Genomic DNA, 17,466 nt, shown 5'->3' with positions numbered 1-17,466 from the left:
AGACTTTTGTTAGGAAAATCTACATAGTATGAAGATTTGGGGGTTTAAAAAACACAATTCTTTGTTTTTTGTCTCATTTACAGTCAACTTGGGAGTGACAAACAGATTGAAGCAAGCACACTTGGCTTCTTACTTGCAGGAGTGAAAGATAGAATCTACTTTTTATTTTCCCAATGATGTCAGGCAACTGTCTCATTTCTTCAGAGGGAGAAAGAACATGGGCTAAAATTGATTAAGTGTTTACTGTATTGTACGGACAACACTGTACTATATACTGGACTTGTTTCTGTTTGTTAAAAATCAAACAATGGTGAACAATATCAAAATGTTCCTTGCACCCACCAGCGATGCTCGGCGTGAGCGCCGACTGAGCGGCTGATCAAAGGGCGGGCTGCTCAGCTGTAATTTCTCCAAATAGCCGTCAGGTATCCGGATGTCGGCAGGTAGGGACAACCGCTTGTTCAGGTCCTGCACAGAGAAGCAAATAGCAGAAAACGACATCGGGGGAGAGAAAGAGTAAAGCAACAGAGCAAACACGCTGTGTAAATAATGACTGACAGTTTTAGCAAATAGGGAGAAATTCAGAGCGAGTGAAGAGTTCTGGCTGAAATCTTTGCCAGAAAAAGAGTATAGGTTTTCTTCTATTTTTTTTTAGTCTTGGTTGTTACATAAAGTCATGAACACTCAACACTCTTCCCATGCTGCATTTCATCTTTGTTAGATTATTGTTAATCCGGCCTCTTGGTAGCAGTTTTCAATCTATTTCCAAGCACTCACTGGCTTGACAAATGGTGACAAAAGCATCCAAGCTTCAACACAATTCATTTGGATTTAAAAACAAATTAGGAAGCTTGACTTGAATTTATAGTTACAAGCTGTCGTTTGGTTTGTTTTTTTTATTTATTTTTTGGCTGGGTTTCCAGCCAAAATGTGTTACATAATTAGTGTTCTACAACCACCACAAGGCTGGTCAATTCGACAAGATGAGTCATTAGTCACTACCTAACCTTGATCTTCAACTCAAAAATTGTGCTGATTGTAAAATGCAAGGTGCTGCCATCTATGGATTTTTGAGCATCTTAATAAATCTGTTGAATCGTGCATCGATGGGCCACTTCCTGTTTGCTCGGCGACGAGTTGCCTCCACCAAGTGATGACTTCCATAGCATGACCTTTGTACCCTGGCCCTGCCCCCTGCCGTTGACCAATCCCGCCCTCCTAATCTGTTGCAACCTGGGGCCCATCTGGAGTGTATTACAGTAATCCATGTGATGTAATTCCAGACCACGCTGCTTTCCACCCGATGACTGGAGGACACCTGATGTGATGACCAGCTGAGGGATTTCCTCACCCCGACGCTTGTTGTCAAACAGTGGCGGGAAGATTTTAACTAGAGGCGTGCTTCTTAGTTTGGCTCTTGTGATTTATTGGGTGAAGGCCAAAGCGCTTTCACACATTTGTCATCCAGAACCAAAATCATTTGTTGTTCTTACTTTTACTCCTAGATTCTCCAACATATTCCACTTTCATTCAAATAATTCCAAATGAAATGAATGGAGGCAATCAGATTCTCTAAATCCAAGCATTTTCACAATAACATTCCCAAACTATTAGATATTTTAGATACTGCATTTACCATCTTTGTTCCACGTTTCTTTACTTAAGTCAAACCATTCCAAATTCAAACTGTTTATCTTATTATGGACATGTAGAAAATGCTTTGTCCCCTTCCCAAAACTCAGGTTTTCAGATTGAGATATTTTAATTAGTTACATGCCTCTTCCATATTTTTGACGAATTCAAAGCATTACATTGCCCAGCCTTGCGTTCTATATTCCAAAAATTCTATTGATTCCAGAGCATTTCAGTTGAGCATTCATTCTTTAGTGTTCCGACCCAATTGCAACAAGAAATGCAAACTGTAGTTCTTAATGAATTTCTCTCTATACTTATCAGGCACTAAACGGTGAAAATGAGTTATGAGATGGAAGTTCACAAACTGTGGTGGTTCACAAAACTTAAAAGAGCGGGAACTGCAAGAATTTACACTACATTTTCCCCTGATAAATCACATAAAGTGAAACAAGTACATGTGTGAGGCAATAAATCAAAATATCAGAAAAAATTGTCTTTTTTATCTCGATTTACTTGAAAGGTGGAACACAGTTATCGTACGGATTCATCAACCGAATAAATATGCTTTCAAAAAGCCCGTAAATAAGTTACGTTTCTATGGTAATATTTAATTTGTTGGGCAAGTCCACAAATTCTGGAATCTTCAAAAACCATGAAAATGTTCTCTTTGTCTGTATAAGTTTAACAGGTATTTTCAAAACTGAAATACTGACCATTTTTCCCCAATACGTTAATCTATTGAGATGCATCTGTATAATCAACCTTGTAAGGCCAGCAGCGCTACCACTTGATAATGATATCTAAAATAAAACAATTGAGATACGAGACAAGATGATGTTTGCTTGACAAGCGTGTGCTGCATCTCGCTGACATTTGCCAGTTGTACGTCCTTCAATCCTATTAGGAGCCACTAAGATGGACGCGATTGGCTTTGCAAGTAAACAAACAGACACTGGATATGCTATCAAAAGCGTTTATCTTTCAGATGAATAAAAAAAATATTTGGGGACTTTGAATGCCAATGCAACAAATGTTGCTGTTTTTAAGCATTTACAGAGATGTCAGAGAAGTTGTTGTGAATCCTGCTTTTTACTGCACTTGCAGAATTCAGAGTAATCACAAGCCAAGCAAGTGATGTAACAGCCAGTGCAGCACAATCTGCCACCAATGAGTGTGTGGGTGTGTGGAAGTGGGGGGAGGCAAAGGGGTTTGAAGAGGGTGCAGGAAAATTGAGTTTTTTTTTTTTTTTTTGTCTTTAAACAGACTTGAAAATGTTGGTTGTGCATGACGGTAGGTGGAGTATGCATGCGTCTGTTGAACTCGCGTGGGCAGTTAAGCAGCTTTTGCGCCTACACTTTTGTTATGACACCCAGCGTTAATGCACACTTTATTGCGTAACACCTAATGTAAACAAATGACACTTTTTCTGAAGAAATAACTGTTGTAGAAAGATTAAAAGAGACTATGAAGAAATAAACTAGTTTCATTCATTTGAATTATTATTTGTCCTGTAGTCTTTGTGTGCTGGATCGGAGAACTTAAAGGGCGTTGCCTAGTGAGTGAAATCAGTAGCTGGAGCCATGTTTGAGTTGTGACTTATAGCTACTTTTCGGAGCGTTCTAGGTCACTTTACATCGAAAATAAGAAGAAACCAACAACAATTCAACAAATTACTATAAATAAATAATGCCGATAAACATATGATAAAATTACATCAGTTTTTGTGTAAATGTCTGGGCCTGAGTTATGGCTTGCAGCAGATGCATGCAAGTCTCGTTTTTGACTATTTAACGCTCATCCAAAAAGGTTATGATTGCTTACAGACGCCACAAGATGGTGGCAAAGCCCATTTCTTTTAAAACAGCCTGATTAAGTGAATCACCCAATAAAAATCGATTGTTTTCTTTGACATTTCATTGGTCTGTGCACAAAACAGTAAAAAACAGTGGATATGTTCGAAAAAGCAATGTAAATCTGCCAATGCAGAACTTCTAATTAGCGGCGAGTACACTGTAATCCAAGGAAAGTGGGTAGTAACCAAAAATCACAACTAGCTTCATTCAATTTTCGCATTAAGTCCACTAACTTTGAAATAAGCAACAATGCATTACCTCATGTTTTTCAAGCGAGTGGGAAGGGAAATTAAAGGCTTAAATGATCGAAAAACCCAACTTCAAAAGAGGGGCTGCTGGTGACTGACCTCCGCTGAGATGCGTCGATTGCCTCTGTTCCTCAGGCAGACACCTGTGGGCGACTGCACCTCATCCGAGGACGTACCGGATGCTTGGTCACTCTCCCCGTCAGACCCCATTTTTTGATGCTCGTGGACGATGTCTGCAACAGGAAAAAAACGAGAGGCAGCGTGAGAAAGGAAGTGCAGATTTCACATGAACCCTGAATTTTATTTTCAATTTTATGTGAGCATTAAGCAAGCAGATGTTCTTTAAACCACTGCTTTAGATAAAGAATGTTTCCTCTCATTAAGAGGGCTGTGCAACAAAAGTCTCATTTTCCACTCCTTCAAAGTGATATGATTCAATACAGTGGTAACTCTACTTAGTAGAGGTGCTTTTTACATATAAACAGCCTAATCTGCTCCAAGACTCAAAAATTCTCCTCAATAATATTAATTGTAGCAGTTGATAATATAAATGCAGTTCATTTGTTTGCCTTGAGATGGTGCAAGTGAGTTGGTGGGGCATGCAGAAAACTTTGTTTAGGTCATTTTATTTGTACGTTTTTACATTTCCAGTGGTTGAGGCATTATTTACAAGTCAGCAGGAGTAATAATATTAATTATTGGATAATTTTGAGTTTACTTAATTTTATTTAAGGTCATGCAAAGTACTTCCTGTGTCTTATTCAGCCTTCTCACTAGATCACAGGTGTCGAACTCCAGTCCTCGAGGGCCGATATCCTACATGTTTTCAAATCTTTTCCCTCAAAAAACACCTGATTCAAATGATTGGGATCATTTTGAAGCTCCTGCAGAGCTTGCTAATGAGCTAATCATTTGAATCAGGTGTGTTGGGGAAAGAAAACCGGAAAACATGCAGGATGCCGGCCCTCGAGGACTGGAGTTCGACACCTATGCACTAGATGTTCGTAAATCGAGGTACCACTGTATTCTCTCAAACTGGATTCTTTCCCCTCAAATGTGTTCACAGCCAGGTCTTTTATATTGTTTTTTTTTTTCTCTTTTTTTCTGTGGTGTCCTTCTCACCAAGGCGACTGCCATTGCGAGGCATCACCGTGAGCGAGCCCAGGCCTCCGCCGATGACGCTCTGAGGCCGTCGCAGTGGCGGCTTCTTAAAGGAGCCCGTGTACTGGTGCAGGAAAGAGTGGACGCTGTGTGCCGACGGAGGACGGCCGTTCTTCACGATGGGCTCCGCTGCGGGGGAGAAACAAACAAAAAGCATTTTAAAAAGGATGTGAAAGCAAACGCCTCTTCCCCCTATGCTTTAAATGTCAAATATTTCACCATGCAAACAGAATGAGCTGCATTGAAGCTACTTAAGTGCTTTAACAAGGCCACTGTGTTAATTTTTTCATCCTCACAGCGTGTTCAGGAGCACAATGATAGGGAGGCGCTCGTTAAGGAAGAGCAGCAGCACAGTGGCATGCTTATCAGAACGCGGCAGTTTCCCTTCAAAAGATTTCATTAACTGAATGCAACTGGATTTTTTACAGGCCTTTATTGTGCCAAGGCATACAGTATTTTACATGACAAAACTCTCTCAGTGCATGATTCCTTTTGTTAGACTGCTTGTAACATTTTGCATAGTTTGATAGCAATAAGCTGGACAATGTCAAAATGCAAAACTATGTGATTGCTTCGATTGATTACTCAAGGATTTGATTGCTTTTCATGTTTAGATTGACAATAAACTAGAAATGCATGCAAAAAAAGAGAGTGCAACCCTAAGTGAAAATGTTTAGATATGCTGTAGATTGTGATACTTTTATCGGAGGAAGTTTTACTATGATCTTTGAAGATTTACCTGGACTTGAAATCAGAGGGCAATAGAGAAACTGAAAACTTGCAAGTTTGGTATTTTAGTCAGAAACTTGAAGTCATAATTAGCATGTTACGGGCCACATAAAATGATGTTGCGGGCCGGATCTGCTCCCCGGGCCTTGGGTTTGACATCTGTTAAGATAAATATTTGTCGGGTTTATTTGTTCCATTAAAATCGATTTCTTTTTTTTTTTTCTTCTCTGGCCATATCCCCCATGAAAAGATCTAATATTTAGGAAAAAAATGTTTTTTGTGAGATAACGTACTGTGTCAATCTTTTCATTAACATGATCGGATTAGAGGCAGAAATGAGGCAAGTGCGCTAGTTGGCGCATGAGCAACGATTTAGCATCAGAACCGCTCTGATGGAAACCTAGCGTATGCGGTTTCATTTTAAAACTACGCTGCCCACTAATGAACAAATGTACTCCTGTCAAATTCATTCAAATCAACCCTCTGGCATCCCTGTTCCATGAATCTTTCAACCTCTCTGTATGTTTTCAGACTTAAATCAGACTCAATTAAGCCCACACGCTTCAGCCTGCTGTTCTTTGCATGATTCAAAGCAGTGCGTGGGTGTACACAATTGGTGTAAAGGTTTAGACTCACCATAGCATTCATGCTTGTTTCTTTAGCTCGTCAATGACTTTAGCATTGTGTCTTAGCGTTGAGGTAGGGGACATTCATAAGACTAAGTAAATGTGGATTGTGTGTTTCGTAAAGTAATACCAGTATGTTTTAATCACAAGCTTGGAAATTTTCATCGATTCCAAGTGTGTTCTCCATAATAACCTCGGATACATTTGGGTGATATACATACATATCCGGGGTGTCCAAAATCGGTCCTCGGGGGCCGCTGTCCTGCATGTCCTGCAACCTGGAAAACATGCAGGACAGCGGCCCTCGAGGACCGACTTTGGACACCCCTGATATACATCAACATTTTAATCACACACACACATTTTATATATATATATATATATATATATATATATATATATATATATATATATATATATATATATACACACACACACACACACACACACACACACACACACACATACATACATATTGATCTATTGTACACACAAACACACACACACTGCTGTATACATACACACAAAAAAATAACAGTAAAGCTTTATCGTGTGTTATATAGAGGTTCTCTAGCAACCACTGCTTTATCTCTCGGCAGCTGCTCTCGCTGCTGGCCCAAGTTATGACTATTACATAATCGCATCAGGACCGCAGTGCTTTCCCTTGAACACCCAGTTCAGATCACATCTCATCTGGCTACTCCATTCTGTCTCCTCTTGAGCCTACTCCCTGGTACAGAGGCTGTAAACATCCCCTGACACACAAGCATTAGGTTCATCACCACCACGCACAGGGGAAAAAAAGTGTTTTACAACAAAAGTGCTGAGATGCGAGGCGAGAAGGGGACTAAAAACAAAACAGGAGACCTGATGGAAGGTCTGGGAGCTGTTGGGGAAGAAAGCTGGACTGTGTGGGCATAGAAGTAATACTGAATTGATGCAAGTTGCTGTGGAGATGCCATGGAAACTTTGCAAATTCCTTCCAACCTCAAGCAACTTGGTAACAATGTGGCAGCACAACCCCTCCTTGAAGATTTTGTGAATTCCAGCTAATAGTCAGCTTGAATTTTAAAAGAGGTTAGCAGAGATTTTTTTCATGCTATTTTCTGTTTTTAAACAGGATAGACGCTTATTGTGTTCTGCGTCCTAATTGCTGAGGAAGAACCCGCTTTTTGTTCTGCGTTACAACCCTAGCACAAACTAACTCAAAGACTGTAGGTCACTGTGAATCCATCTCCCTGCCGCGTCTCCTGCAAGTCAGCTTGAACAAGCTCGACCAGAAGAGTTTTTTATGCGTCCTACTTTGTTGATCGATCAAAAAAATTTGATTTGTTATTTGTAAAAGCTTTTTAAGCAGAAAAATGTGATCACAGGCCTGGATAAAGCATACATATGAAGAAAACTGATGAACAAATGTTTACTTTTATTTCTCATATAGATGTTTTGGCCTTAGCTTAATGTCATAAAAAGGCTTGTTTTTTAAAATCAGTTTGAATTTTGAGTGTATTCAAGTGGGAGAAATCGGAGGAAATGTTAATGAATATTTGAGAAAATTACCGGTATATACAATTAATGAAAAATAAAAAACACATCCCTCACAAAGTGTATAATGTGAACCTTCTGCCATCTCTGAAAAGGAATGGAAAACCATGTTTGAATTCCCAGAAGTATTTTTAAAAATGATTTACCATACAAAGATGTGTTTGTGTGTCTGAGAGGTAGCAAACTGTTTAAATGAAACTGATTTGACTGAAAAAAAAATCCGGTAAATTCATTATGTAAGAGTCAAACAGCCTCCTTCGTCAAAACCGTTCAGCAGTCACATTCTGAGTCAGAAGTAGATAAAAATGTTGGATTTGGCTTTAATGACAGAACAAATCCAGTCCATTAATATTCAGCTCACTAAATCTAATTTCTAAGGCGCACATGGCAGGGAAAATTATGTCAGAAGCATGTTTGACTAACAAGTCATGACAGCAGACTTGGCTAATGGGGATTTCCAAGCGCTTTTACGCACTTACAGGACACGTTATGCACACAGACACAATGTAACAAGATCCCGTTACATGAAGGGGAGGTTCAGAGAGGTCTTGCTTAATGACGTGTTACATTGTGAAGCTGCCATAGAATGGCATGCATGTTTGGAACACCATTAATCTATTCCTGCCCTCAGAAAAATCTTTTTTTTGTGTGTGTAAAATGTGTTTAGCTAAAAAGAATGAGCAAAAAAACAGCATGCGTATGCTAGAATATCTCAGCGTATTTCAAGCCTTAAGGCCCACCAGGCTTTTGCTCGCCCCAAAAATCATATACCTGTGCTTGGGGTGCACCTTTAAGAGGCGTGCCCTAATGAAGTCTGGTGAGCCGTTTGTGTGCCTGCATGAACCAACATGTTTGTAAACTCACCACCGGGCTTCAGACCATTCTCCTCAACGGTCATCTGTTCGGCCAGCTCTGAGAGCGACTCGTCGATGGTGTGGCTGCCTCGTAACGTCTGCGAGAGGCGCCGCTTGATGCGCTTCATCTTCTCCATGGAGCTCCCGGGAAGGGGAGGCCTGGAGCACCAAAAATGACAAAGTATGCATGTCAAAGCAGATATAAGATCCTTTACATTCACTAATAATTAAATAGCACTCTATAGTATTGTATTTTAGGACTGCAGCTAACAATTATTTTATGATTATATATTTGTTGATTAGTTTGTCAATCAGATAAAATTCAAATGTATTTGATTAAAAAAACAGGACCTTGTTTGAAATTGATATCGCAATTAACAAAAGTCAAAATAAAATTCATTACTGGTTTGGTCTATAATTTGACAGAAAAATGGGAAAAAAATATTTTTTGTAAAATGCAGTACTTATTTTATTTATCAAGGATAAAGAATACACTGTATGCCTGACTTGAGTATTTTTAATTGTTTGTTTACATGTCCAAATAAGCACCGCTTAGCGTGTTATAACAAGGGGTGAAGGGAGTTTTTAATTCGAGTTAATAGTCCGAAAAATACGGTAACATAATCAATCATAAAAACATATTTTTACATTTTTTGTTCCCGAAGACCCAATGAACTTTTTTACTACAACAAACAACATCAAAATATTCAATAGCTGCAGCTCTAGTTATAACGCCATTTTTGCCCAAGGCTGTGTTTGTTGTTTTAAATAGAATTTTTAAAAATTGTCTGAACAAGCACTTGTAGGTCGAGTCGCACGTACGTCACCGCTTTATAGTAATTAGAGAATGAGTCATTCCGCAACGCAGCAAATGAATTAAGCTTTCATTTTTTCGAACTTTTGACTCAATAGTCCACTACATAAAAACCCCTACGTAGTCATCAGGGAGTAAGGTATGAGAAAATGATTCCCAACAGGGATAAACATCATCTGCCTGCAGCTATGTTTCACAAGCCTGCATCAAGAGTCAAAGGGAGATCAAAGAAGGGCGTTCAATGCCCCCATGATTGACTCGACAACAATGACGTGGGCCGAGCGGCACCGTGACGTTAATTATGACTCTGCTCGTTGGGGCGCATTGCTCCACATTCTGCCTGCTGAGAAAACATGACGAGTTTGTGAGAGATTCTTATGGGGTGAGGCTGAAAAAAAAAAGAAAAGTAAAAGACCCTAAAAAGGGGTGGAGGGCGTTTCCCGTTCAAGTACACATCTTGCATTCTATTTGAGGAAAGGCTTTGAAATTAAGAGAGAGGACGTGCAGACATTTGGCAGCAAAGTGGGGATATCCTAAATTCGCCACGACAACAGATCCGGACATGCATCGGCGATGAGTAAAAGCTGACATAAAAACACAGCTGCTCTTAACACTGACGTTATCGCATATAAACTCAACTCTGCCGGACACCAATCTTTCAGGATTTTAATCATGCATCGGGAAACCGCTCACTTTATTGGCGTTTCTCAGCAAAAGCCACTAGAAAGCGCAAGTGAAGCCGACAGCAACCCCTTGTTGCTACGGTAACCTCGGAATAACATTATCCTACCATGTTTTTGTACTTTTGGACCACTCGCAAGCCACACACAGACACAAAGCAAGTGATTCACGTGTTGCTTTGTTACTTGAAGGTTACTTGCAGTCATTTGGGTTTTGCCTTGAGAGCTCGTGCTGGCTCCAGTGTGTTCTAGTTGACTTGCGAGATGAGAACAAAGTGACACATGACCGCTATGGGACATCAGTGAAGAAGACAGAGACTGTCAAACAAGATCAGGCTCAAGCACTGACATGCCATCTGATTTACAGTATATATATATATAAAAAAGAGGGGGCATTAGTTAGCTTAGGCAGCAGAAAACTAGACTAGAAAACTAGGTCCACAAAGAAAAAACAACCTGCAAGTTTGGCTTTTGCTCCAGGTGCTGCAACTGGTAAATCAAAATCAAACTCAAATCAAAATCAAAATGAAACATCTATTTTGGATAACAATAGTCGACATTTTTGGCTATTGTCTGACAATGTTACCAAGGTGAACAGAGTAAGAATTTCAATGTGTGGTTTTGTGCTATACACGTGACAATAATTCTCTACAATCTAAAATCCACAAAAACAAAATTGTACAAAAAAAAGGAATGGTGCATTTTCTGCACTGTAAATTAAGAACAACAGGACAAGGCTGGGCGATAAGGCCCAAAATTTAAATCTTCGTTTTCTTGCGTCATCCTGGACAACAATTGTACTCGACTTTTAGATATGCAAAAACACATTTAATTAAGTTTTCTATATAAAAATATATATCTTGTTGAAAATATTCCTTGAAAAAAGATGTTTACTGATTTTAAGACCTTAAGAATGCCTGATCTCGGAAACTATGCAGGGTCGGGCCTGGTTAGTACAGAAAATGTACTTTTTCCTTTTTTTTTTTTTTTTTAGCACATTTTCATATCTTTGATTTTTAAAATGCTAATAAAATTGCTCATCCATAAAAGGATGAAAATACAAACTTAAAAAAAAAAATCTGGTTAATCATTGATTAATCAAATCGTTAATCGATTATTAACCTAATCATTAGTTGCAGCCCTAATTTCTAGCTGAGCTACCATCTTACATTAATTCCTTCTAACGCGTACCCACTGTTTTTTCTGGCTATCAACCGAGGCAAAGTGGGATGTCAACCGGACTGTCACAACAGCTGCACATCACTGAGTTCCGCCCGGCGACACAATGGCAGAGGCATGCAGTTAACGCATGGCAAACAACTCACGCAACCTGCAACACGTTCAAAAAGTACAGATTGCATTCATTTTTTTAACCTCAGGACTGCAGTATTTGCCTATCATCTATTAAAAAAAAAAAAAAAAAAATCACATCTGTTCCAAAAAAAATTCAGGATAACCAAAACAGAGTTACTTGTTCAGTGAAAATACCAGCAGCCACTTCAAAGTGAAACTGTCTCCGCCTTTAATCAGAAATCCAGTTTCCTTTACATTTAACATAAGACATTCAAATCTCATAAATAAAAAAGTGAAAGCAAAGAACAGGCCCCGCGGTGATGTCTAGCAGGGCAGCAGTGCCTGCTGTCCTCCGTTCCTAATCTGAGGCCTTGTCTACACGTAACCAGGGCTATTTAAATCGGCCTATTACCCGGCCTCTTTGTGTGGAAAAAAAAATACATCCAGGTAGCTTTATTTATTGTAACAAGCATGCCAAGCCACTAGGCTGCAGTAGCTTTGCCAAATTCCAATCAGTATTCGAAATTCCAAGTCCAATCAGAAAGAACTTTTGTCCTTTACATCAGCATCTTTGGCGTAAAATAGAGTAACATGATGATGTAAAACTCTGACCCGGAGAATTTGGCAAATCTCCACTTTGGTTGCAGTTTTAAAGACATTCCGACATCCTAGATGGACCCAACTTGGTGCAGAAACAAGCTAATTGGCGTTATTGGTGAGCGCAAATGTTAGATGCACTTCATATTCATTTTGTATTATATCTCCATATTACTTTAAAGGGATGTCCACGCCACCCGAAACCTCAGATAAAATTGTGGACTGATCCGTGCTGAAGAAAAGGTTTGGGACCACTGGTCTAGGTTATGCCTGAGAATAAGTGTGAGCCTTCGGACTCCATGCCTGATCTCTTCTAAGTAGGCCATTCTGAGACGTCCGCCCCAATGCCACTGGGACTGGGCCAGAGGTGGCGACAGCAGGGACAAGTGTGGCGGAGGGGTCTAAGCGTGTGAGAATTGAGGATTTGTTGCCATAGAAACCCTTTTTTTTTCCATGTTGTAAAACGCAGACTAGCTGGAGGCTGCATGCATACAGATTTTTGTATTGTATTCCCTAAATCTGGGTCATTTTCCCCACTGTAGTATGAAGGACAAGGGCAGAAATCCCACTGTGAGCATCAGGCAGCACAGCAGGCTCCAGGGAATGGGCATCAAACAGCGTACGTACAGTAAAGCACGGGCAACCGTCCCAATTTTGTTCTGCCACAGCCGCCGTCCTGGCCACAGGTTTAGTGCCGTCTGCGCCGCCCGCAGAAATAGAAAATGAGAGGTCGTAAACCCCTCTCTGACCCCTGTCAGGACTGCGTGAACCCAGTGAGGCCTTCTCGAAACATTAGCGAAAGCACTGGTTACCAAGTCAATGATGATATCTACCTGCGCTCCTGCTCTTCTATCAGCGGCATCTACAATTAGCAAACCAGTATTGCATTCTCATATCGACTGTTTCTGATTATTGGTCTTTTAAGCTATCAAATATTGTAAAATTATATTTTTAAAAATCGTTTGAATAAATTACAAAATGATTTTTCCCTCATTACTTTGCTTACCAATTATTGTTGTTTTGCAAACTAAAGAACAAGGTCACAATGAAATGCTATATTGTTGAGACAGCACACTTTGAAAAATGAGCCAAAGTTGAACCTTACACATATGTTTTTCATTTGGTCTAAATTTAAGTATAAATTTTAAACCAGATATTGAATGTTATAAGTAGGGCTGTCACGATTGAGTACTTTTAGAAATGATTATTCTGCAGAATATTCTATCAATTAATCGAATAAAAAATACTGTATTAAAGTGTATTACAATAATCAATTTTACCAATTAGTTACCTATGAGGCTGAAATTTGATGATTTGGACAATTTAAGTAAAATGATGGCTCTAAACGATTACTTGATTATGAAAATAGCTGTTGAGTAATTTGAAAACTGATTAGTTGTTGAATAATGGATTCATTTTGACACCTTTAGACAGCATTTTTCAGTCCTCTGATTGGTTGTTCAGAGCAAAATATTTGTACTAGCAGACCATGTTTGAACCATTCTGCACATTAACGTAGAATTGGCAGGGTTTCTGAATATGATGTATGTTATTGTTTGTTTTTTTTTATATTTTGCCATGTCATAAATATTGACTGAACTACTCCAGTTTATGTACATGACAGTTACCGCACCTGCTTTTGTGGTGTAATTGTTTTTTTTTTGTTTCTTTTAATTGCGACACGATCTCAGCAGGAAGTGAACTAACTTGCAATATTGATAAAAATCCCTCTAAAAAAATACTCCTGGTGCTGGACCACTGTCAGCATCTATCATACAGTATAGCAAGCTTGACGGCTGACTGGCACATGATTCAAAAGTGAGATCAGCGTAGCTCTTCTAAGGAGCAGTCTGTTCTCATTTCTAGCCACGACAATAAAGACACGAGTGGAGGAGCTGGCTTCATCGTGAGGGCTTTACATAAAGACTGCATTGTGCACAGGAAGCAGAAGGACTATACACACGTGGGGAGAGGCAGCAGGAGGTTGGGAGCTGCTGCACGTTAAACTCCACAAACCCAGAAATGCAATGGGAAAATACCGAGAAGGGAAAAGTAGAGTGGTACCTCTACTTACAAAGTTGATTCATTCCAGAAGTCATTTCATAACGTGAATTTTTCGTAAGTAACGGCGCTTTTTAGATGTAAATTGTCTAATCCGTTCCAAGCCCCCCAAAAACATTGCTCAACCCTTTAAATTCATAAAATTATTTTGTGGCAGTTGATAATCTGAATATGAATAATATGAATGCAGTTCATTTATTTGCCTTGAGAAGGCGCTGCTGTATTGGAGAGAACTTTGTTTGGATTGTTTTATTTGTACATTTTTATTTTACATTTCCACTGATCTAGGTAAGATTTACAACACGGGAGAAATATTTAATTTTGGATAGTTTTGAGCATGTACGTTTACTTTAGTTTATGGTCATGCGAAATACTTCCTTTGTGTTATGCTAAAGATGTCAGATGCGACAGCACGCTAGTTAACAAGAGGAAGAGGAAGTGTTCAGCAGTTCGTTTACAGCAATAGTTTCTATGTGAATATGTACAATGTTAGCTGTAGCTAATGTCAATTTTATGTTTGCTAGCTCTACGGTGTGTACTGTTGGTGGGTTTATTAAATGTTCAGAATGACTGAAGAGAAAAAAAATACAAATAAAATCAAGATTTTGTTTTTGGCCATATTGCAGATTTTTTTTGTAACTTCATTTAATATATAAAACTATTAAAATCAGAAATATTCAGAATGACTGGGGGAAGAAATTGTGACTTTATTTTCTGACCATATTACTCAGTCTGGCACTTGACTACATATTTATGTCTTTTCATTCTTTTTTGTAATTTTACATATCCATTTAAACTAAGATGTAGAAAAATATAGCAATACATTTTCAAACAATATAAAATATATATGCAGCCTCTGCCTAACTTTCAGCTACAGTCTGTCCTGCTTGTCGCTTATAACATGGACCTAGTTTAGAATTTATCAAACCAGTAAGTTGGACATTTAAGTGCAATTGCAGTGCATGACGCTGCATCAGAAACCCGTCAACGAAAAACCACAAATGACAAACTTTCTCTCCTAATTGCAAAGTGTGGAAAATTTGGCAACCAAGCAGATCCCATTCATTGAGAAAAAACACTTTCTAGCCACAGCAAAAATCCTCTGCCGCATTTTCTATTTCCAAGCTCAATTCTAAAGGATGACATTGCTACCGAGAATATCACCTTTTGGTCTGACAGACAGGTGTGCAGTGATGCGCTTGAGAGCCAGCCAGCGGGTGGACTGGACGCCAGGCAGGAGCCGTGACGCACGTTCACAAATCTCCTGGGCAAGGGGATTGGCTGGGCTTGCTGATTAACACCGCTGCTATGGTTACGACAACAGCTTGAGTGACAGGCTCGCTCCTTGCTAAGCCCTCTCCGGTGACCCCACACGACCGAGTATTCCACCCGGTCAAGCAGATGTTTACTGCTAACCTGCGGCAGGGGAGGGGGTAAATGAGCATGCAAGGTACGATCTTTAAATAACTCAACGTCTATAAATGTGAAGCATAACTTCTTTGTTTTTGATCATTCATGTTCTACCTGAGCGAGGAGAGTGAGAAACTAGTGACTCATGCTCTTGTAAAGCTTTCTCGAGTAGGCCGTGAACAACAAGAAGACGATGACGGATACTCGGTGAATGAGGACATGAGGGGGTATCATGGACACAGATTAGCTCCACGTGAGACGCTGACGTCATGGGCCACAACTGTGGCTCGTCTGTCAGGCCCGTGAGAGATTGTGGGAAATCATCCAGTTCCACTGAATTGGTCTAGAAATTCAAACATATTTCTTGCACATAATGCATCTTTGTTTGTCTAATTAACAGGTGTGAAACATCTGTTGATTTTGCAAAGTTTACAGTTGAAGTTTGCACCCTTACTTCCAAAAACCAGAATTACACAACGTGTGCTTAAAAAAGCCAAAAAATGTTAGTTTAAAAATGGCCCCATTTAATGCTATATTACTGTATAATGTAAATTGACATGCTCATGGTTAATACCAATCGTCTAGGTTTTAGAACCCTTTAAGCCAGCGGTTCTCAAATTGGATAAGGAAGGCGCTTAAGGGTGTTTGAGATTTTAAAAGGGTTTTTGCAGGTATCGGCAAGTCGAATTTAATGATCAATTAAAGACTAATACTACAGAATCTTACTGGGGCACTTACAGTACAAGTAAAAACGAGGGCCATTTGGCCGATGCGGGCACGCAAAAAGGTGCAGGACAACAACTCAACCCAACTCAAATTGGCATGAATTTGAACAATTTGTTACCACTCCAATATTCAATTAAATAAGTATGTCAAGAGAATTACGCCACTGCGCCACTGTTTTAATAAACACAGAGTCAGAGAGAGCAAATCTAAAAGTGTCTAATGAGTTAGCGCTAATCTCTTAGGCAAAGATTGCATAATGTTGCAATACAAAGTGAGCATACAATCATGCTTGTTTGCAAAGACCAAACAAGGCTGGAAGCAAGAAAACTTTTCATTTCTTTTCCTGTGAAGGTTTATATGACTTGGGCTCGGCAATGAATCGAATCAATTTGATTAATTAGCAATTTCAAATATTGACACTTTGAAAAAGAGCTACATTACGAAATTGAGGTTTTGCACAATTGGCAGATTGCTGGATGAGTGTTTTACAAGACTCGATAACTGCCGTTACTAAGTACATAATTGTGGCAAGTTTTTTGTAAACTATAAATATTTATATTGAAGCTGTAAATACTTACATTGAAACTGATTTGCAATCAGTATTACATGATTGTCTGAACATTTTACACAGGATTAACTTTTTATTAAATGAAATCTTTAAATTAAATCAGCCGTTTATGGAACTTCAAACATCGGTCAAAAATAGTCGGCCAAATGGCTGATATTTGTACATTATTTTAACATTTTACCTTGATGTACTCGAAGCATTTACATTATTGTATACAAGAAAACCAATTACAAGAATAGACCTGGATGTCACTATAATACACGCAACACAAGTATCACCTTGGATTCCTGAGCCAGTAATGTCAGAACAGTCATATCTCCACTTTTGAAATCAATTCAGTCCAGAAGTAATTTCTTAATTTGAATTATTCGTAAATAGAGTCGCTTTTAACATGTAAATATCCTAATTTGTCCAAAGGCCAAAAAATGTTTCTAAGCCCTTAAAATGAATATTACTAATTATAAAAATGCATCAAAAACTGTAACAAATGCACATTAGAATTACATTAGTGCACATTAATAATGGAATTCAAAATGAATCATGTAAAGAGTGATAAATTACGCTCCTAAATAGAATTTGCTTTCGAATAATTTTGAGCATGTAAGTTTGTCTAAGGTTAGTTTGCAGTCATGTGAATTGCTTCCTGTGTGACGTTCATTCCTCTCACTA

The 17,466-nt window shown here is 39.0% G+C and overlaps 1 protein-coding gene across 3 annotated transcripts in view; it reads right to left on the bottom strand.

The window, feature by feature from the left end:
- Nucleotides 1-17,466, bottom strand: part of LOC148422668 (cyclin-dependent kinase 17-like) — a 40,549-nt gene that overhangs the window by 9,113 nt on the left and 13,970 nt on the right. For all 3 annotated transcript variants that reach the window (XM_088417228.1, XM_088417229.1, XM_088417227.1), the window contains 4 exons: nucleotides 8,659-8,807; nucleotides 4,859-5,026; nucleotides 3,836-3,969; nucleotides 343-468 (listed from right to left, as the gene is read on the bottom strand). In XM_088417228.1, the coding sequence (XP_088273354.1) occupies nucleotides 343-468; nucleotides 3,836-3,969; nucleotides 4,859-5,026; nucleotides 8,659-8,785 (555 nt within the window). In that variant the 5' untranslated portion in view covers nucleotides 8,786-8,807. The remainder of the gene's footprint in view (nucleotides 1-342; nucleotides 469-3,835; nucleotides 3,970-4,858; nucleotides 5,027-8,658; nucleotides 8,808-17,466) is intronic.

This window comes from Hippichthys cyanospilos, chromosome 6 (assembly GCF_059441005.1).
Source record: "Hippichthys cyanospilos isolate Australia breed blue-spotted pipefish chromosome 6, RoL_Hcya_1.0, whole genome shotgun sequence".
NCBI classification, from domain to species: domain Eukaryota; kingdom Metazoa; phylum Chordata; class Actinopteri; order Syngnathiformes; family Syngnathidae; genus Hippichthys; species Hippichthys cyanospilos.
The sequence above is the reverse complement of the archived record's forward strand: the minus strand, read 5'-3'. Positions and strand labels throughout refer to the sequence as shown.